This window comes from Zeus faber, assembly GCF_960531495.2.
Source record: "Zeus faber genome assembly, chromosome: 18".
Lineage (NCBI taxonomy): Eukaryota > Metazoa > Chordata > Actinopteri > Zeiformes > Zeidae > Zeus > Zeus faber.
Genome location: NC_137210.1, coordinates 22258399 through 22280414, shown reverse-complemented (window position 1 = coordinate 22280414; position 22016 = coordinate 22258399). Strand labels below are relative to the sequence as shown.

At 44.1% G+C, this 22016-nt stretch overlaps 2 protein-coding genes across 2 annotated transcripts; one reads left to right on the top strand and one right to left on the bottom strand.

The window, feature by feature from the left end:
- Positions 1-809: 809 nt before the first annotated feature.
- ybey (ybeY metalloendoribonuclease) lies at positions 810-2451 on the bottom strand. The gene is made up of 4 exons (XM_080019683.1): positions 2057-2451; positions 1432-1563; positions 1229-1297; positions 810-949 (listed from the first exon to the last, which is right to left on the bottom strand). The coding sequence occupies exons 1-4, from the start codon at positions 2264-2266 to the stop codon at positions 854-856; spliced, it is 507 nt and encodes a 168-aa protein (XP_079875809.1). The 5' UTR covers positions 2267-2451; the 3' UTR covers positions 810-853.
- A 637-nt stretch (positions 2452-3088) lies between these two features.
- mcm3ap (minichromosome maintenance complex component 3 associated protein) lies at positions 3089-21591 on the top strand. The gene is made up of 29 exons (XM_080018904.1): positions 3089-3111; positions 3305-4961; positions 5438-5679; positions 5953-6034; positions 6184-6334; positions 6495-6694; positions 6904-7043; positions 7610-7807; positions 8001-8269; positions 9861-10023; positions 10304-10464; positions 11521-11765; positions 11996-12264; positions 12655-12755; positions 13565-13696; positions 14207-14320; positions 14496-14648; positions 15100-15297; positions 15632-15700; positions 15794-15928; positions 16724-16877; positions 17018-17273; positions 17768-17865; positions 18329-18719; positions 19054-19326; positions 19685-19814; positions 20409-20594; positions 20749-20908; positions 21041-21591. The coding sequence occupies exons 2-29, from the start codon at positions 3392-3394 to the stop codon at positions 21206-21208; spliced, it is 6408 nt and encodes a 2135-aa protein (XP_079875030.1). The 5' UTR covers positions 3089-3111; positions 3305-3391; the 3' UTR covers positions 21209-21591.
- The last annotated feature ends 425 nt before the right edge of the window (positions 21592-22016 follow it).

The window sequence follows — 22016 nt, the reverse complement described above, 5'->3', positions numbered from 1 at the left end:
CCCCTGAAAATGTTCATATGGCCAGTTTACACATGTTACGGCTTCCTCTCACTGTCCAGGTCCTTATCTGGTCCAATATTTTCCTTCAGAGTGAGTACAGTATGAGCATAGGGCGGGGTATTGGAAATCTTGATCCATGCACCATTGAAATACTTTTTACAGGTTTTGCAGAGGGGAAAGAAAACTTCTATTTATATAGTCACATTTGACTTTACAATTAAAATCATAGGTACAGCTGGCTGCAGCCAGCTGTTTTCTTCAAAATACACAGCCAAATAAAAGTTGTTCTCAATCTAACATGTTATCTTTTGATACAATAAATTTGTACAGAAATAGGTGTTCTGTGATACCCGGGCCTTCAGGAAGGGTGCGTTACTTTCAGCTTCTTGCCACCAGTAACACATTTTCATCAAATCTTTCAATTTGTTTTACACATTTCTCAATTTTTGTTCTGAAATGTCGCACCTTCCCGAATATGCCACAGGTGTTTCCATTTGACGTGGGCGTAATAGATTTGTGACACAAGAACGAACAGACTTTCTTTTCTACTTGTTCGTACAGTATTTGACTGATCCTAAAGCCGGTTTTAATAAAAGATTACATTTAAAAGCGCTTGGACTTTTTATTTAGTGCCCAAAAAGATGCAGTGTCTCAGGTGTATATAAATAAAACCCACAGCGAAATAAATAATAAAATCCACTGTGAAAATGCCCTTTGGTGCCCATAAGTGTCCATGGATGTGCGCAAAACTTCTGTCAGACCTCTGGTTGAGGGATATTTATTTGATATTGAAATAAATATCCCGAGGCAGTGTTCAGGCATCATCCCTCCAAAGCCGGCGATGGGTGGGTGGTCACCTGTCTTGACTGCATCTTTTAGTCAGCGGCTCCAGGTGTCGCCCGGTTAGTCTGTTGTATTCTCCCAGAATGTAGCTTTCCTTCTGAAACATCTGGACGAGAATATGTTTGCGTCATATTTACCTAAGAATGTACCAATCGAGGTCGCCAAGGCGACCCATGCAGAACATGAATCCACACACCTACCGCTAACAAGGTGTAGTATATTAGCCCACGATAATAATCAGCATGATTCTATGACAAAACAAATCGGACCATAGAAACACCTTTATATAAGTGTTAATAAAAGGGAATTTGAAACCCCTTGCTAATAGTGTAGTAGGAGTGTACCAACCACTTTTTTGATGTCGATGTGAGATCGCTGTACATACCTCAGTCCATTCCTCCTCTGTCTCGTGCCTGTAGCCCAGCAGGTGACAGATGCCGTGAGCCGTGACAACCTGACCCAGAACAAGAGCGAGTCAAAACGAGCTCCCTCCAAAGAGGCTGAAGAGAAGAAACCCACAGTAACCGATCTACGGGAAGACTCCTGCTGATCCTTCAACCTGGAGGCAGTCGCACGGCAGCAACTCACCGTGAGAATCCCATGCAGATCCAGAGACTCCTCCCGGCACCGATTCATCAGGAACTCTACCCCCAGGAAAATGTCACCGAGGTTGTGTTCGTCTCTATGGAGGGGACAGGGCATTTGATCAGGTCTCAAATCCTGAAAGGCACACACAGTCGTTTTAATTTGGGGAATGTGTTGTTGTTTTGGTCCTGCGTCTGGACCACACGGCACTTCTGAGCAGGGAACACAACACACAACATTTTCTGTGGGACCGCTGTCGTCGTCAGGTTCGGGGGGGGGGGGGGGGGGACAACAAAAAAATAACTTTGTTAGGTGACTAGGCGGCTATGGACATTATTCTAGCCCAGTTCCATATCGTGCCGGGTGAGCCCGGACGCAGGACTTTGCTGACGTCACCGGACACAGGATGACATCATAAGAGTCCTGTGCAGGGCTATTTAATGTATCTATAACAACAATAATACATCACTATTAATAATAATAATAATAATAATAATAATAAGTGATTAATTGAGTATCATTACCAATACTACCATTACTATCGTTATTAGTATTGTTATTTCGTTTTTGTGACAGTATCGTGAGAGACGTTTTACCAGATCACAATCGGATCCGCATTCGGACCCACCTGGTAGAATGGAAAGGACAGGACATCGGTCGGCTCGTCCTTCTTCCTATAGATGCGGTTGATGTTTTGGATCCGGCGGTTATCCAGGCACACGACGCCCAGGTCGAACTTCTGGACGCCGAGGATGTGCCTCAGCGTGTCCACGTCCCTGCGCAGCCTGGCCCGCCTCAGCGGCGCCACCTTCTGGAGGTTCCTGAGAACGACGCCCATTCCGGATTCCGCTTGACCGGTTGAATGGGATGAAAACGTGCGACACGAGGAACACGTGGAATTTAAAACAAAAAAAAGGGGGGGAGGGGGGGAATAAAGAGCGGCGACTTAATTAGAGCACATACGCAGTGTGTTTGTAGCGAGGTAAACACCAAGGGTTGTTGCGTTAACGTCACGGCACTTCATCGTCGATGGCGGCGGGGAGTCAGAAGCAACCCGCAAGTTTCCGGGGAGGGCAGCATTCAAGGTGACACTTTCCCCGCTGTATAATAGTTCCGGGGTAAACAACGCTCCAAGCTGTGAGTTCCCCTCTAAAATGTTTAAATGTAAAGATTTATTTTTATTTTTTATTTTTTAATGATTCGTGTCATTGTAGCATTGAAAATCTTTATGATAATGGACATGTCTTTTTTATGTTGATTTATTTATTTATGTATGTTTGTTTGTTTATTTATTTATATGTAACTTATGCCAAGTCAACCGAACGCATTTAATTCATTTTATAATGTTTATAGTTAAATGTATTTGACATAGCGCAGCATTCAAGGTGACACGCATTCAACGTGCACATTTATGTAATAAAATCCACAAATCATTATTGAGGTGTGTTTGTTTGTTTTTGTTTGTTTGTTTTTTTCATTCGAATAAATAAATACACATTTATGGGTTTTATATGATAACATATGCGTACACCTCTTTGAAAAATGAAGATTTGGGGCGTAAAAAGGCAGAATTCGCTCGCAGGGGGAGGCGGAAGCCGGTGTCGGCACCAAAAGCCTGGCGGACCGGAAGCGGAAACGGAAACCCTACAGGACCGATGTGTTTTGAACGAAAAGCCAAGAGAGGTGAGATATTTAGCCTCAAAATAATCGCGCTAGGTTCATTTTACGTGTACATTGGCGACACCCGCACAACCCAATTCTTAACTGTTTTACCCCCAGCTAATTCATTATTGCACCTACTTAGCTTTGGCCTGCCTTAGCGCCTCAAGTACTTGGAGTGGTCAGTTGAGTAAAATGTATGTTCTGCATTTAACAGGTGGGATGCTGCTCTGACCACACACAGAGAGAGAGACGGTTCCTTCCTCACGCGCAGCAAAGTTTAACCAAGAAAACTCAAACAATCATGAACCCAAACAATGTGTTCGGGAGCTCTCAAGGGGGCGCTTTCCAGGCCCCCAGTAGCGCCAACAAGGCGGGCATGTTCCAGTCTTTTGGACAGAGCTCCAGCAGCCAGCCACAAGCCGTGAGCTTTTTCCAGTCAGCGGCGTTCGGGCAGCCCTCGGTTTTAAATCAGCCGCCACCAATTGGGAGTGCCATCTTCGGACAGTCACCTGCTTTTGTACAGGGCTCTGTATTTGGGCAGTCGTCTGCGCAGCCTCCCACCATGAACCAGGCTCCACCTTTTGGACAGGCGGCCGTCGGACAGGCAGGCTCAGGCTTCGGCAGCGCTGCTCCAGCTTTTGGACAGCCAGCCGTTGGACAGACAAGCTCAGGCTTCAGCAGCACCACGTCATCCTTTGGACAGCCCGGTGGGTCAAGCCAGACCACGTTGTTTGGGCAAACGCCTATGTTCGGCCAACCCTCTGCATTCGGCCAGCCTTCAGGCTTTAGTCAGCAGACAACTGGCTTTGGCCTCTCCCCTAGAACCTCCCAAACTTCTTCAGTCTCTACACTAGGTTCCTCTCAACCAATACGTTTTGGACAGTCACCTTTTGGTCAGCCAGCCACCAGCTCCACCTCCAGCACATTTAGTACGGTTCAGAATGTGACCCAGAGCTTGGGTTTTGGATCATCTGAGTTCAGCTTCAAGCCTTCTAATGAGGCTGTATTTAAGCCTATTTTCAGTTCTAGCCCCGAGCCGACCAACCCTCAGGCTGCTTTAGGGGCCAGTCAGCCCTTTGCTGGAACTCTTCCCCAAACAAGCTCCAACACGATGGAGAGTAGCGGCACCACCACCACCACAACTAGTTTCTCTGTCTTGGCTGGGCCTAAGACTGGCCCCGTGGGATTCAGCTTTTCTCAGCCAATTACAGCTCCCTCCATTTCCGCCCAAAAAGATCCAACAACTACAGGCAACAGCAGTGAGTCCACCAGCGCCCCAAAGTTCACCTTCTCACAGCCAGCCCCTCCTTCTAGCACAAACAATAGCACAGCTACGACCACTCAGCCCACTACCCCATCTTCTTTCAGTTTCTCTGCCAAAGTTGTCCAACCGGCATCAGTCTTTGGAGGAGCAAGTTTTGGCCAGAGCTCAGCATTTGGTGACCCCAAAGCCAAATCGGACACTGGCACAGAAGAGAGGGGAACAGATACATTAGAGACCAACATCTTTGCACGTATGGGCAAAGGCAAAAAGCGCAAGGAGGAACAATTGGCCCCCAGGGCTAGCTCAGATAAGTCTGCGAAGGAAGAGGAACTGCCTGTTGCAACGGAGGCAACGAGACACCCTTCGAAAAGGCCCCTCCTAAGGCCCCGTGACCCGGCCGCAGGACTGTTCGGCAGGGCATTGAGTGGACTAAAGAAGAATTCCGGGAATCCAGTGAGACGGGAGGCTACGAAGAACCTGCAGCAGGTCTCTGAATGGAGGGAAGCAGAGAGTGATGAAAGCCAAGCTCAGGGTGGTCTTCAGGCTTCCACCCCACCAAGGTCACAGGCACCCACCAGAGAGGTCCTAGAGAAAGCAGAGGCGTCGGGTTAGTCATTTTTTGTATGATCACTTTATTGCTGAGCTCACACAAGTTATGTTTGGCATTAAAATAAAAATTATTCTGCAATTCCGTTTCTAAATCTATCGCAATGTTTGCTTTTTAACTTACCAAAATTTCTGCCTTGTTTGTCCATAGTCCGACAGTTTCATTCAGGTTTTGTGGAATAATATTGGGCCAACAATGTTCAAAATATACAACTTATTTACAAAGAGTCAATTAAGAGGCAAACAAATTTAGAATCAGCAATTTAGCAAAGCACTAATAGTCATCTCTTAAATATTTCAAAATTATTGATATTGAGTTATTCGTAAAAAACATTTTTTTGTATAGAATTAATATAAAAACACTCAGCGGTAGCTAACGCATGTCATCTTTGTAATTCAGGCAAACTCTTACACAGTACTCCTTTAGCTGTCAGGACAGTGGTATGTACTTAACCTCTCCATCCCCTCCCTATCCAGAGTTAACAGAAACCCCAGAGTCGGAGACCCCCTCTCCCAGCAGATGTGGTCTGCACAGCGAGAGCACAGAAAGCCTGACTGGTTTGCCCTCCGCTGACTGCACTGTCATCCAATGCAAGAATGTCCCCCCAGCCCTCAACAAGAAGGAAGTGCTTGAGAAGCACTTTGGACGCTTCGGCAAAGTCCAGAAGATCTTGTGCCGTCAAAATAAGAACCTGGCCATTGTCCACTTCCATGACCATGTAAGTAGATGCTCAGGGCTTTTGGCATTTGCAAGCCGACTGATTTACAATCTGATTATCACATCTGTGTGATGAATCAATTGATATTGCTTTTTAGTTTTTATTTGGAAATCCTTGGTAAGAGCAATTGGATTAACTGTCCAGCTGCTGGACCTTATTTATTGTTACTTTGTTGATATGTATATTGCTTTGCTGGTTGTAGTCGAGAAAGTTATTTTTTGTCACTTGTCATTTGTAAGACTCAACATTTTACTGTCTTTTGTCTTTTCTCAGGCATCAGCAATGAAGGCCAAGAAGAAGGGCAAAATCCTACAGAGACAAGAACTTGTCCTCTTTTGGCAAAAGAAGAAGCAGAGTACGCAAAGCCTTTCTTTTTACAGTTACCTATGTGTTTTGCGTATTTTTGTCCTATGTAAAATATATCAAACGTCAAAATATCTTCTAGTGTGCAGTGTCTTTAAGCAGCTTATATAATCAGTGCTGTTGCTGTGCGTGGCGGGTCAGGTCCAGGTGAGAAGGGCGGGAGACGTGCAGAGAGGGACGAGGAGGTGGACGCGAAGAGCGACTCTGCCAAATCTCAGGCCATCTCCTCTCCACTCCGACGACCTCAACTCAGAGGCCCCGCTGTTGGCAGCGCTGCCACCTTCAGTCGCAGGTGAGTGAACTGGCTGAGGTTGGTTGAGAACCACTTCCCTAGAACAGGGTGGCGAAGAAACGGACCGCCGCACCCCAACATGGAATGTGATGACGGCCACGGATGAGTTACACAAATGTAACGTTACGGTTTGGCTCGTTTCCTCTCATGTCTCGGTCAGCTCTCCGGTGAAGAAGCCGTCCATCGCCAAGTCTCTGCAGTTTGAGAGTGAGCCCCAACAGGAAGCCGCCGCGGAGACCCAAACCCAGAGTTCAGAGCGCCCGGTTCCCTCCTCCCTCCTCCACCTCATGGGGCAGCTGGCAGAGACGGCGGAAGAAAAGTACCGCCTCCTGGAGCAGAGGGACAAGATTATGCGTCAAGGTGAAGTTCCCAACTGGGCCCTGTGATTGGTCAAATGATGATACCCCAGATGTGTGTTTGAACTTCCCACTTCCGTACATTCTTTACTTTCGGAGGTTATGTCTTTAGAACATCCCAGTTTGAGCTGGTTATGATTCACGTGATTTACTTTTTCTTTTACTTTGACCAGGAATCTGCAAGTAATTTCAGCGCTAACGGGTTTCTTACAGGTCGCGCCAAGCGGACGGACCTGGACCTCTCTAAAGTGTTTGTTGGGACGTGTCCCGACATGTGTCCAGAGAAGGAGAGGTACATGAGAGAGACGAGGAACCAACTCAGCTCCTTCGAGCTCATTCCAGACACAGAGATGGTAATGTCTGTTTGTTTCTGTCCTTTTACTCTGAAGCCATAGGAGTAAAACCCAAAACCCAATCTTTTCATTTTTTTTTTCTTTTTACTGACCTGCTGTTTGTTAATCAAGACACAGTTTCAATAATATGTCATTACTTAATTGTACATTTTTACATCATTATTTCATTCTAATTTATGATTGGTAGGATAGATACGCTGAATAAACTGCTGCATCTCATGCTGTAATCTTAAAGGCCCCAAGGGTCTTTTTCAAACACCCGTTCATATTGGACATTTGTTTTAGGATTCATCCATTTATTGTCATTTTCTATATTTGTTTTGGTCAAATAAACCATCTAATGTTTAAGTTTATATGGCGGCTGGTTTAAGCGACGAATCTGATTTCCCATGGAACCGGGACATGATAACCAGGTATCAATTCTCTGAAGGAGATTTGAAACAGTCTATAAAATCACTGACACCATTTTTAGCTCACTACATAATGAATTGGTGACTGATGCGTAACACAGATTACTGATCAGAACTCTGGATGGCTAAAATGGTCTCACCCCCTGTTTGCACCAGCTGGATCACATGGCAGCCGTTAAGGAGTACAGTCGCTCCTCTGCTGACCAGGAGGAGCCCTTACCACATGAGCTACGCCCCCTTCCCGTGCTCACCATGACTATGGACTACCTGGTCACCCAAATCATGGACCAGGGCCACGACAACTACCGGGACTGGTATGACTTTGTGTGGAACAGGACTCGTGGCATTCGCAAGGTGAGGCCACTGCTAATTCATCAAACATCACCAAACTCTCACAAAACTCAGACTTTATTATTTGTATTAATATTTACATTATCCATCTAGACATGGCAGTTGCAGGGGAAGACTACAATTTTCAAATTCTTTGTTGAAGAAAATATCCGATTACTCAAAAGGCGGACGTCCCACCCTTATGTCCTCCCCACAGGACATTACCCAGCAGCACCTCTGCTGCGCCGAGACGGTGTCGCTGATCGAGAAGTGCACGCGCTTCCACGTGCACTGCGCCCACCACCTCTGCGAGGAGCCCATGATGACGTTCGATTCCAAGATCAACAACGAGAACATGACCAAGTGTCTGCAGAGTCTGAAGGAGATGTACCAGGACCTGGCCACGCGACAGGTCTACTGCCCCCGCGAGGCTGAGTTCCGCCAGTACAATGTTCTCGTCAAGCTGAACGACGGCGACATCCTCAGGTCAGTTGAAGATGTTGTTCACAGGCACCAATTTAAATCTGGCAGAATGTACCTATTCTGATATATATGCTATATATATAAAAACAAACGCAAGCAGTGAAATTGATCGTTTCTAGAGCACAAATGAGACAAGATGATTACAAGATAAATTTGATTTGATCTGACGAGTGTGTGCAAAGGGGGCTTGGTGGTTCATATCACAGCTGGCCGATTTACAAGCATTATCTGGGAAATCTGATCAAGTGTTCAGCAGCTGTCTCAACTGGATCCATATTTGTTGATGCAAGTTACCAGGTCTCAAAATGGCCGAAGTTTAGGACTGCTATCTGAGTTCAGTGTGGTCCTCGGGTAGAGAACACCTCACAAAAATGTATAGAAATGTAAGTAAATTGTCTAGCAACCCAGCCCTGCAGTGATTGAAAAATAGCTATGTTTGATAAGTTTAAATTGCTCTTTTAAGCCTGCAGGCCTGCAGGTTGTATTACTCAGACAAAGCTTTGTTCAACAGCACATGCAGTATCAGATCCACTTAACGCTTTAAAGGTGCGATCGGAAACATCGGACAATTGGCGACAAATAGTGGCCGCTGTTCAAACTAAAATTAAACAGGAATGTGATTTATTTTTATTTATTTTTTTAATTTTTGTGACCTGAAAATGTAACCCACGTGAATCATGCTGATCTGGTTTTTGTACTTATGTTTCCATATTTATGTTTTCTGATTGTAAATATAAACCCATTATTTCGATGTTGATTGCTTTCTTTATGAATTATAGCACTAGATATAATTTCTCCTGTTTTTCTCTGACTAAAACAAGATAATTATTAAAGATTCATTTAAAAAGGTATGAACAGTGGCATCACTCGGGGGTGTGGACCCCACTGGGTGTCACTATCAGAGGGGCTGACACCAAAATGACTGTCTATAAAAATTTTGGGCAGTGTTTCATCAGAAAGTAAATATTTTTTATAAAAAAATATCCCTGCAGTTAGTTATAACCACAAAAACATTTTTGTAAGCCCTGCTTACATGTACTGTATCCATATACCTACAAGGCATATTGATACGATATGCGTAATGGAGAGAGAGAGAGAGCTCTGCGTCCCTGTTTCTCCAAACAAAACAAATAAAAACAGTGTTTTTATTTGAGATATATTTGTTTTCCTCTATATCTTAATTAAACGGAAAAAAGCCCTGTCTGTGCCGCGTTAAATTTCAGCAGCCATCTTGGGAACAGTGGACCGAGGGGCAATGATAATCAACATTTGCTCTGCCTATATCATGGTCCATTTGAGGAATGAGCAAATAAAATATTCCTCACTGTGCCTTTTTAAGAACAAAAAATGTAGTTAAAAAACAGTAATCCTTGAAATAATACTAATTAGAACAGCAACTCATTATTTTTATTAGAACTGGGTCCATATTGATGATGAAGACCACACTGAATGTTTTCAAAGCCCAAATGTTGATGCAGCCATTCACCTCCTGCTTAATAACTGAGATTCCACTGATTTGCAGTCTCTGGACTGGTGCAACCCTTTATCAAAGTAAGAGTTTGGATAAAAAATATACTTCCCTGTGTTGATACAGAGAGGTGCAGCAGTTTCGCGACGAGGTGCGCGGCTCCCCGGAAGTGAAATTCGCAATGCAGGCATTCGCTGCACTCAACAGCAACAACTTTGTCCGCTTCTTCAAGCTGGTGAAAGGAGCAAATTACCTCGCCAGCTGTCTGCTTCACCGATACTTCAACCAGGTCAGAAAAACAGGAATTGGTTCTTGAGAAATTGAAATCATCACCCACAGGGGTCATGGTAACCACTCCAAATGCCTTTCCTCAGTTTCCCTACTGACCACGTAGAGTAGCTTAGGACTATATCATTTAAAGTCATGTAGAAAGGTGTTTTTGAGCTTCAGTTTTATTCTGCAGGTAAGCAACTTCATTGCTAATAGAGATGCTGGATGGAATCTTGAATTTTTTTTATTTTTCCTTTTGCGTGTCTTGGCATGTGTGCCATGCATGCCTGTGCGTGCAGGTCCGGTCCATGGCCCTAAGAACACTGAACATTGCCCACACAGTGGGTTCCCAGAGGTCCACGGCCTTCCCATTAGAGGACATTATGAGGATGCTCATGTTCCGCGACGCTGATGAGGCAGCCGACTTCGTCCAACAGCATGGCCTCAGTTTTAGCGATGGGTAAGTATCTGATATTTATAGACAAAAAAAAAAGATGCTGTCACGATCATGACAGTTCACCTGACTATACATTTTCATACAAATGTTAGCAATTTAGAATTGTGTTTTTAGTTCAGAGGGCATTTCTTCTTTGTTGAGTTTGACAGTGTTGCGCACACATTGGGCCTCGTTCATGAATATATGCATCGAAATGTTGTTTCTTTGTGTGCAAAAAAACAGGATGCGCAAATTCACCACCACATTCAAAACATGTGCCTGCCAGCTACATTCTTTCTTACCCCATGCGTATGTAGATTAATCTGAACCATTCTAAATTTACAGGCTTCTAAATATACTTCTAATTAGCATAAACCGTGCCTCAATTTCACCATAGAAAGGAACTTACCGATTCCTGCTTAAAGATAAACAAAGAGGAGGAGCCAGCACTGACTGGTGTGTTCTCTTTCAAAGGCACATCCAGTAATATACTCAAAGCTAAATATGCCAATGTCACACATGCTTAAAAATGAATATGAATCCTTTATAGCCTATGTGTCTAAAGTTAACCAACCGCACATACAACCGAGCTAATTTAAACATCCTAGCATTAAAAGAAATAAAAAACACGCCAAATTAATAAGATACGAAGAAGGCAAATAGGTATCTCATTATTATTAGGACCTAGGGCTGTACCCAACTCAGAATTTTGTCAGTGGATTTGGCTGTTCAATGACAATATTCGACTATTCGGCGGGGTGGCACGGAGAAACGGGGAATCATAAAAGTATTTATGTGTGAATAGTCCGCGTCCACGGTATTGTTTTCCAGGACTCTGACGTCTTTGCGATTTGTGTGTACAAGTGGTTCAGGGCAATTCTGAAATTTTTCCTAAAGTAAGATCAAATCTAAGTAAGAAAACATTGATGGATCCCAAATCTTCCCTTAGAACCTACGATAGAACTTACACGTACGCACGATTTAAGCGCAAATTTGTTCAGCTCACTCTTATTTGAATGAGGCCCATTGTGAAGTACTTTTTGTTGACCTCTGACCCTCGCCTCTGAATCACGCCTACAGCATCGTGGAACTGAGCCGGACAGCGTTCCAGGAGCCTGAGCCGTCTCTTTCCCACAAGAAGTCAGAAGCCATCCTGAGTAAGAAGTTGGTTCTGATTGGGGAGGTGGTGAATGGAGGCCCTCTGCCCAACGCTCCCCAGTACACCCCCATCTGCAGCTTTGATTCCCAGAGCAAATACCGCGGCGACGCGCCAATGGCCGAGCCCACGGGCGGCCACACCAGAGTCAGCTACGCAGCGGGGACGGGTATGTGGCCTCGCCAATTCCTCTAAAAGTAAAAGTAATTTAGTCTCTTCAGATGTACACACTGGTATATTCTTGTAGCTGAGGCTTTTATTGAGTAAATTGTGCAACCCAGTGTCTATGTCTGGCTACCTAGTTTGTGTTGATTCTGCTCAGTTGGTGGTACAGAATTTCCAATTTCTTTTATATAATTTTTTTGGGGATATTTGTCTCCTTCACTTCACAATCTTCAGTGCTTGCAGCAAAGATCCAAGAGGTGAGGGCTCAAGCGGAGGTGGAGTCACAGCTCCACATGCAGCCAGCCAAGCTATTTGGGGGGCCCCAGGCCAGCGCCGAGCCCGACAAACACTCTTCCTCGGATGAGACAGGGGAGCCCAGTGAGCCCTGCAGTGGCCCGGCCCTCCCAGCGGACCCACAGCAGCTGCTCCAGCATATTGTCCAGGCTCAACCTGTTAAACCCCCGTCACCACCACCCAGACCTCAGCCTGTGTACAATGACGAGGTATGGAAGATGCCGCAATCACCTGTCATCTTCATCATCACCACCATCATAATGTGGATATCAAAAAAATATCTTTGTTTACTTTGCCCCTTCTTGCCACCTATTCACTTCTCATCTCATAACATTTAGAGAATAATCTGAGGGTAATATGCCTCTACCTTTTAATTCAGGATGTTGATTATGCAAAAATAGGTATGTTATGAAAGCACCAAAAATAATCCACAAAATATTGTCAAATTATCGACATTGAGGCATTCATAGAAAAATTAATATTTTTAATATTTGATTTTGACAATATTGCCCAGCCCTACTGGGATTTAACAAAATGTTATTAAAGATTGCCTCTTTACCTGAGAATTGCGGTCAATGCTCGCATGTTTTCCTCTGCAGGACATTGTGCCAGTACTGGAGAGCGTGGTGGAGGAGGTGATCGATGCTGCCGTGAGGGATGTGGCCAGTGCCGGTGCCGGCTACGCCAGATTGGCTCTAGAGTAAGTTGTAGTAACGAGATACTTAATGGATTACTTCAGGGAAACGACACCACTCACTTAAAAAAACGTCCATGTTGTCATCTAACTTTATGTCATTATTTGTTGAACAATAACAAATACACGTTCAATTACTAGTGATTTACCACTATATCCCTGCTTTAGTTCTAAGTAATCTTTATATATATATATATATATATATATATATATATATATATACACACACACACACATACATACATACATAATACAGGTACTCCACACTTAACGACCCAGCTCCGTTCCTACAACCAGGTCGTTAAGCGACTTGGTCGATAAGCAAGGACACGCCCCCTTACCGTTATTTCAGTCTTGGAGTTTGCAAACGCTAGTGTAGTGAATACTCACCGACTGCGGGAACAAGACAGACTGAGAAAGGGTGATGCGTGATGAGATGCTTGACGCTGAAACGCCGTGGTATTGTACGCAACGTACAATACCGACTGGTCAGAGAGCTGGTCCTAAGTCCGAACGGTCGTTAAACAGGTAGGTCATAAAGTGAGGAGTACCTCTATAGGATTTATTCAGTGGTGGATTTTAGTTTGGCTCTACATAATTTGCTCTGTCAATATACTGCGCCCCCCTGCTATACCTGTACGGGTGGTCTGGAGTGTGGGGCGTGCCTCTGTAGGGCAGGCTCCTCACTCTGTCTTAGAAGGAGAGTTTTAAGTTCCTCTTTGGCATGTGTAGCAGCAAGTGCACCCCTATTTTCCTCACGGCTCTTTACTCTTAGAATTGCAGTTTCACAGACTAAACTGGTTTGTTAATTATAGGGAGAGCAGCATGCAGGTGGAGGTGCTGATGAGCGAGGTGGTGGTGAAGATGTTGGATGAAATCTCTTCATCTGAGATCCACTTTGAGAAGGAGCGTGTGGCTGAGGAGAAGCGCAGGCTTGAGGAAGCCAGGTAGGAACGCTGCCTTTATTCCCCAGCACTTATTCAACCTGAACATGCTAAAAGTATGTATACATTAATGTACGTATGCATTGCATGAAGCCTATATTGTGTTATGTAAGTATTTCAAGGAAATTAAAAAGCATTTTTGTTAAATATATTATATGCATCTGCTCTGCTTGCAGCTGGGTATTTATTTTGACCAAAGTCTGCATTTAGCCAAAAACAATAGTGCCACCTACAGTATATCCATTTGGATTATTTTCCAGTGGGCCTGGATTTTGCTATCGACTGACGCTTTGGGTGCTCCTGACCTTATTGTTCAAATATTATCCATTCATATTATTATTTTTTCTGTGTTTAAGTCTGAAAACTAGTCACAATAAATATAAATAGTATTGTGATTTCTATTTTGTCATGACATTATCAACCTTTTTTTTTTATCATCCTTCCCTAATTTGTGAACAACCTTTCTGTTTGTCTCACTTCCTGTCTGTGCACCTGGTGTTTTGGGTTTTCCAGGAGGAGGCAGGAGCATGAGGCCTTCCTGACCCAGTTCAGCTTCACACTTTGCACTGAGATCATCCAGGAGGTTTTAGGGGAGAGCATCCACCGGACCGCCATTTCCGAGATCCAGTAAGATCCTTAACCGCTGCATTCTGGCTGGTGTTAACAGCCATTACACACTATTTGCGTTCCTTATTATTGATCAAGTTGCCAATGTGAGAACTCACAAACATGGGCCCCAAATCGAACAACTCAGAACTGGTTGTTATCCATCGTCTGCTCCTTTGTTCCTGTGCTGTTTCAGGGAGGCAGTGAAAGAGAAGGCGGAGCGTGTGGCTCGCTGCACGGAGCAGGTGGGCACCAGTCTGGTAGAGGAGACCTTGGACGAGGAGATTTCCCTTTTGGCTGAGGACATCCTCGAGGCGGAGCTCCAGCAAATCCACAAGTACATCAAAAGGTAGGGACCAGGAAGTCGGCCGCGTGGAACATTGGCAGCAGCAATTTTCAATCCGTGGGGCGCAGCCAAATCATTGGTTAAACTCAAAGATTTTATTTATTTCATTTAATCCAAAAACAATTTTTCAAAATGTGTGAAAACAATCATCAATTATATTATTACATTTTGAAGCTTTATCACCCCTGTGATCATAATTATGTGTGTTATTTGTGTAATTGTGTATGTTTAGCAGGCAGAATGTAGGAGAAAGACCAGCCTTTATATTTTAGAATTTGCATTTTCAACATACATGTTGAGTATATTCATGATTGTCAAAGTAGATTGTGATATGAATTTTAGGCTGTATCAGCCATCATTGCTTGGACCTTGGTGAAATAACATAAAGACTCATCTGTAACTTCTCTTGGATGGAAATATTTTGTAAAAACCCTTTTAAATCCCCCCACCCCAGGTGGCGCGACGTGGTCGCAGTGCGTCGACAGCTGAAGAGGCAGATGAGAGGTTTTCCAGCGGCCCCTTGCTGTGTGGACCCTCGCTTCAAGCTGAAAGCCCTGGCCCCCAGTGCCCCCTCACGGCCCTCTCTGCTTGACCTTGCCCGAGGTGTGGTCAACCTGGGCAACGCAGGCAACATGGCCGTCTCCAGTACGAGGTAATGCCACCTTCAGATTCAAATATGCAGGTTGCCGTTTTCGTCGCCCTGTGAAGCCTAAAACATGCTTCTTTGTCAACATTCTTGCATAATGTTAACATCTACCCTAAAGTGCATTGTTCTATTTAGAAAAGAATAATAATAATAATAATAATAATAATAATAATAATAATAATCACAGGTTTTCAACCCAGGACATATTAAAATGTAGTTTACCATCATTTATAACTGTTCATAGCACAACCTCACTGATGGATAAACTTACCATAGCTTCTTATTTTGCAGTCCCGACGGCGGAGATGTTAATTAATTTTTCTTTGTGCCTTGTTGACAGGTTGCTAAAAATGAGACAAGAAGTGATCCACCAGATGAGGGTTCACTACTACTATCAGCGGCTGTTGGAGTAAGCAGTCAATGACCCAGTGATTCCTTGATTCAAAAAAATAATTTCTTCTCACAGAGCGGAATTCTGACCTGTTTTTGATGTCGCGTGCAGTGAGACGGTCTGGGCCCCATTGGATTTGCCTGCTTTGGTGGCAGAGAATATCCCGAACTCGCCAGACAGAGTCTTCTGGAAGGCCGCCCTCCTCTTACCCAGTGACCATGAAAGTGTGGCCAGCCTCGCCGACAGGTATGTAGCGCGGTCTCGACGAGACGCTGTGTGTTTAACTGCTATGTCAGTGAGCGTTTCCTTCAGGAAAGTTTGTTAATAAGGCTGTTGTAAATGAGGACACAGTTGGTTAGAGAAGTATTACAGGGTGTCCGCAGGTCCTCAAGATTTCTAAAATTCAGCTCTGCAAATATTAGGCCTTAAAAATCATGATGCTGTCGTTTTAAATTCGCTGAACCTAATACTTTCCTTTACATTTACATTACATTACATTTAGTCATTTAGCAGACGCTTTTATCCAAAGCGACTTACAATTTTTCAAACACCGACAGACGCAGCCATCAGGAGCAATTAGGGGTTAGGTGTCTTGCTCAAGGACACTACAGCATGCTAGCAGGAGGAGCCTGTTCCTTCATACTTACCTGCTACACTTAGCTGTTCTAAATGAACCCAACTCACTCTAGAACTTACCCGTCGTACTTGAGAGAGGATTTTTCCAAAACTCCATATTCAATTTTGTTAAAAAATTTAAATATTAGATTTATCTCTTTGACACCCTGTATTAACCATTATCAGTTTTTACTTAGTTATGAGACATAAACATTGCTTTTTTTTAACATGCAAGGAAGAGTCGGCAGTTTGTCGTCTTTTAATCTGAACAAATTGGAATTCATGTGAAATGTTCTATTCAGCACAAACATCCACAGCACTGTTTGGGTTCCTGGCTGGAAGACAAAGATAATTACATGTCGCCCAAGCGCTGAAGATATAGCGATATATGGCTTGAGCCTGCCTCCTGCTGCCCCTTGTCCATAGGGTCCTCTCAGACTGGCTTGAGGTGAAGTTCGGTGGAGGGGAGGGGTCAGAGGTCAAAGAAAAGCAGCCGGACGGCATGTTGCAGACACTCTGCGTTGCCAACGCGCTCCGGGAGAATGGACAGACCGTGCGAAAAGTCCACATCAGCATCAAGGTTAGATGAGGCCCTGGTGTCTATTCAGTCATTAAGCAAAAGCAAAGGTAATGCACAGCTGTTATGCTGTTTTTAAAGCAGAAAGGGCCGTGATGCTGTAAGTCAATTTGTTACTAAATATTGCCTGCGGTGTCTCACAGGTGTCCCGTGGTCCTCTGAGCGAGGACGGCCTCTCCAAGATGGAGGATTACTGCGAACTCCAGGGCACGGGGGCTCTGCTGCTGCTGCTCCCAGCCCTGCCGACCCCCTCGGCGGGATGGGAGGAGCAGGACGTACCCCTGCTCTCAGCTCTCCTCCAGCTCAAACAGCTGCAGCAGGCCAGCGCCTGGCACTGCCCGCTGCCCCTTGTCGTACTGGTGCCAGGTCTCATCAGCGATGAACGGAAACTAGAAGAAGGTAATCCAAAGAGAAGGCACCCTTTCTGACTGAAACCAATGCTAAAACAAGGATAGAAATATTTGATTATGCAACACAAAGATGTAAATACGAGCAGTGTTTTTGTGTAGATTGTCTTACAATACAATACTGATTTATCAAAGGCAAGTCATAAAATATTGTTGAAGATATTTACGCGGTGATTGATTTTTACAGTGAAGTAATGGAGAACAGTAATTGATTTGATCTGTAGTCTGTAGGGGTCAATACTTAAATTATAAGATGCACAATAATAATCAGCGGTTGAAAAGCAGGATTTGTCCACTGTTACTTTGTCTATAAGACCAAAGAGTAATGGAATAAATGTTTATTTATTTTTATTTTGTTTTATTTAAAAGATCACCTTTTCCAAATGTGGTGGATAAAGTGCATTATATGTGGTGTAGCAGTCGTCGTAGAAGTTGTCGAGTGAGAATAGACTAAACAGCTGCTCTGTTTATTCCCTTCCCCCATAGCGTTGATGCTGCAGACACTGGTGGAAGATGGTCTGATATCAGAGTACATGTTCTACCATATTCCAGAGACCACCAGTGACCTGCAAGGCTCTGAGCAGGTAGTACACGTGCATCGACAGAGTAATATGTACCGTGTATTATGAATTGTCAAATAGTTTTACAACTACCATTCAATGTCTTTCAGTGATGTGTGTGTGTATATATATATATATATATACATATATAGTCATAAAAATAATACATTGTTATATTGTGATCCATAATTGCATAATATTGATGCATCATTTTGTAGATTAGTGTAGATATAAAATATATAATATTCTTGGAAATGTATGTGAGTTCAATTTGAAATACTGGGTTTTGCTTTCACTCAAAATGATTCAGTGTGATAAACCTCACGTTAATTCTTCAACCAAACTTGAGGCTTGATGTGCAGATATGATTTTCTCGATATTGTGTAGTAAGCGGGATAATTAATTCTTCCGTACCGCATAGCCCTCATTAAACGTATTATTAGGTGTTACACCCAGCTTAGCTCTTCCTGCTCTCTTGTGTCTCCAGCTAAGCCAGGCCATGCATTGGCTGCTGGCCCGCACCCCTCTCCCGTCCCCCCTGCACTGCCAGACCCTGGTCCAGTTCGTGGAGGCCGGCCTGAGCCGTGAGTTCAGCACCAGGCTCTGTGCCGACCGCCAGGAGCGCGCCGCCGCCGGTCTTCCCTCCCAGGATCCCGGCCCGGTCATCCACCTGTACAACGCCGTCCTGGCCCACCTGGCGGACGCTGTGTCCACACAGGAGCTGATCAGCCTCTCTTACCCGCCGGGGGAGTTCTCCTTGCCGCGCACCCGCCACCTGGTGCCCCAACTCGGCTGGAACTCCAGCGAGCACCTGGCATGGCTGCGTGGAGCCATTCTCAGTCTGCAGATCCCAAACTGGGAGCTGCCTTCCACCACGGGTGAGTGAGGGAAGGTTTTAGAGTTTTGCCTTATAGTTTTAAGTGCACCTGTGTAAACCTGAATTGAGGTGGATTTATACTGTAGCTTAAATTATTGATAAGCACATTTCATTCACTAAGTAGTTAGTTTCACTTTTTTTTGTTTTTTTTTGTTTTAATATGTAAAAAAAAAAAATAGCATGCATTTTATACAGTATATTTTGTGTCATCAGTTACTCGGAACAGCCATGTAGACTGTAAATAACTGAATGTTGTTTTATATCAAAGCTATGCAAACAAGTCAGCACCTGCCCAGATCCTCACATACCTCCCCCTCTCTCTGCGACCCCACCAGCCGGCTGGTCACAGCTCTGCTCCTCCATCTGTAGCTACACCTCTCAAATCCCAGCGTCTCGTGGGAGCCAGCCCCTGCTCATGTCGCAGCTGGAGAACTTGCTGGAAAGGGTCAGACTGCAAAACCACCCCGGCAGAGCCCACCAGGCGTGGAGGGCAAGGGACAAGGCTAGGGGACCTGGCTATCATCAGATCCCCTGGGATGACCTGCTGATGCTCTGCATCAACCACAAGCTGAAGGACTGGAGGAGCCCCGGGCAGCCCGTCTGTGAGGGTGAGAGCATCTTCAAACACAGCAATTTCATCATGACTTGACGTGTGGTAGCGATTAGCAGGAACAGATCTCTGAGCACTCCAAAGAAAAAACAAAAACAAATGCGCATGTGTGTAGGGCTGCCCCCTGAAAGTCGACGAAATCAGCAGTCGTTTTTGTTTTTTTTGTTGGTTGTTTTTTTTTCCCCAGTCAGTGTGCACAGGATAAACAGATAGAAGCTTACAAAATGTAAAAAAAAAAAAAAAATGTATAACTTGTTTTTTTATATATAATATTTTTTAACTGTTCAACCAGTAGTAGCAATCGGTCAAAATTATTATTGTCGTTAAACGGTTCATCATTAACATCCCTAATACAGATGCTTTGACAGAGGATGGGGACGTCCTTGTTTACTACCTGCCTGAGTCCCTGAAGGGCTTTGAGCTGCCGGGGCAGTGGACCCAGGCCGTCAGACGGACACACAGGGAGAAGCAGCAGGAGGCTGAGGGGTAAGGGGACAAACATAGCGCTCTAGAGGGCTTCTCTTCTTGCCTTTAGGATTATCTATATATTAAAAGTGAATCTGTACCCTTTATTGAGTTTGAATCCATTTATTTTTTGTTGTTTTTTTTCCTCATGCCTACGTAATTCTCTGAAAAAATAAGATGCAGTATAGATCCATTACTGATCATATATTATCCATTTTTCTCCTAGAATTATCTAGCTTGCTTCAAGGTGTCAACAAATTCAGAATTTTCATTTGCTCTTCTTCTGACATCTGATTTGTCGAATAATTTTGATATCGGATTGTTATATTTGGGATATTTTCTGCCTCTATATTCTATTATTTTCTTAGTCGGTGCATTCATGTTTAAAATGCCTTTTGTGAAGCTGTTTGATTTATTTATTTTATTTTATTTTGTCATCATTTTTAACATCATGAAATTATGGTATTACAATATAACATTTTCATACAACCGGTTTGACCAAAGTCCCAAGCCGCATTATTTCGAAAATCTGTATTCTGTGTATAAGCGCTTTTGATTTACCCGGCCCTCCTCCGGCTTACCCTCCACCCTCACCCGCGTTCTCTCGTTCCTCAGAGGGAGCAGAGGTGACTCCCGGGCCTCCACCACACTGTCCCTCAGGCAGAAGCTGTTTGAGAGCCTGGCGGAGCCTCACAAGTCCCTGCCGAGCACCTTGGACATCACGCACACCCCCACGCCACAGGATCTGCTGCCCCTCCAAGTCCTCCAGAGCTTTGAGACCGAGAAGGCTCAAAGCCAAAGGTAGAGCTGCAGGATCCCCCCCCACTCTACCCTATACACACACACACGCGCATTCACCGCCAACATTTAGGATTGATCTGTATTTTAAAAACGGGATTCATGTTGTGAGTGTTTTTTTCACACAGTATTGTACCGTATCCATCCGTTTCCACAGGAGTACCGAGCAGCTGAAACGCTGGCTGGACGCGGACCCCCTGGACTACCTCTCCATGCCCCTCTTCATGCCCTCGTCCACCCTGCTGTCTTCGCTCACAGCTGCGATGCCGTCGCCAGGCCGTCACAAGGCCAAGGCTCAAAGTTCCCCCCTGAAACAGGTACGCCGTTGGTCAGATTCCCCTTTTACCGGGGTGGTCCGTCCTCGGAGCGCCGTCACGGCACGCGTCTATGCATGTTTTGTGAGTTGGATGCAGCTCTTTAAACCGCTTTTGACTGCGTTTTTCGTTCAGGAACCAAAGCCTGATGACCCCTCGGAGAGAGGAGACAGGCCCAGGAACACCACCGTGTCCTTGGCTCAGCGAATGAAGGACATTGAGCGGCAGATTTTGGCCAGTCATGAGGAGGAGCTGGCGTGTAGGATGAAGCTCAGCGGCTTGCTGAACATCGTGGAGGACTGATGCACGTATTAGCATGTCTGAAACCATGGGACTGTTTGTTAAACTGGCTGCTCATGACGCTGCTCACTTCCAACGAGAAACTTCTTAGTATCTGAAGTTACAACAATTGTTTTGTTCTTATGGCATTTCCTGTTCAAGGGACTCGGGCGTCCTTACATGAGAAACCATACATCGTTCATTGCTATCTTAGGTTTTAATTATTCTTTTAATAGCCTGGTATTTGTGGCAATGGAGAAACAAGTTGTTTCCTCCTATTTTTATTTGTGTACAGTTTGTTTTGTTTTGAACCTTTGGAATTTATTATGTACAAACATGCGTTTACTTTTTGTCAGAATAAATGTAAATGTCTATTGTGTGATATAACTTTGTAACGATAACTTTGTGTTATGGGGTGTGTTTTTACAATCATGATGTTTGACATCATTTTTTGAATGTATTGACTTCATGTTGCATTAACTTAGTAGTTTCTGGCAAATTATTACTGAGGAAATGGCGTGCGTGCGTGTGTCTATTTTTTTACGCTTTCTCTAGGAGCCAATGATAATTAAAAGTGTATTTTTCAATCTAAATTGTGATTGTTTTTTTTCCCCTCCCACAGTGTAAGCCATTCATTTTATCTTTTGAATTTTTTATATTATTTTCCTATAAACATGGAATTGTGATAACTGCTGAATTAAAAATAACCACTAAAAAAATAGTAAAAAAAAAAAAAAAAAACACGAGAGTAAAGCGAATAAGTCATTTTCAAATATATATTTATTGTATTTAAAAAATATATATATATTATTGCTTTTCCTGTTGAAGTCCG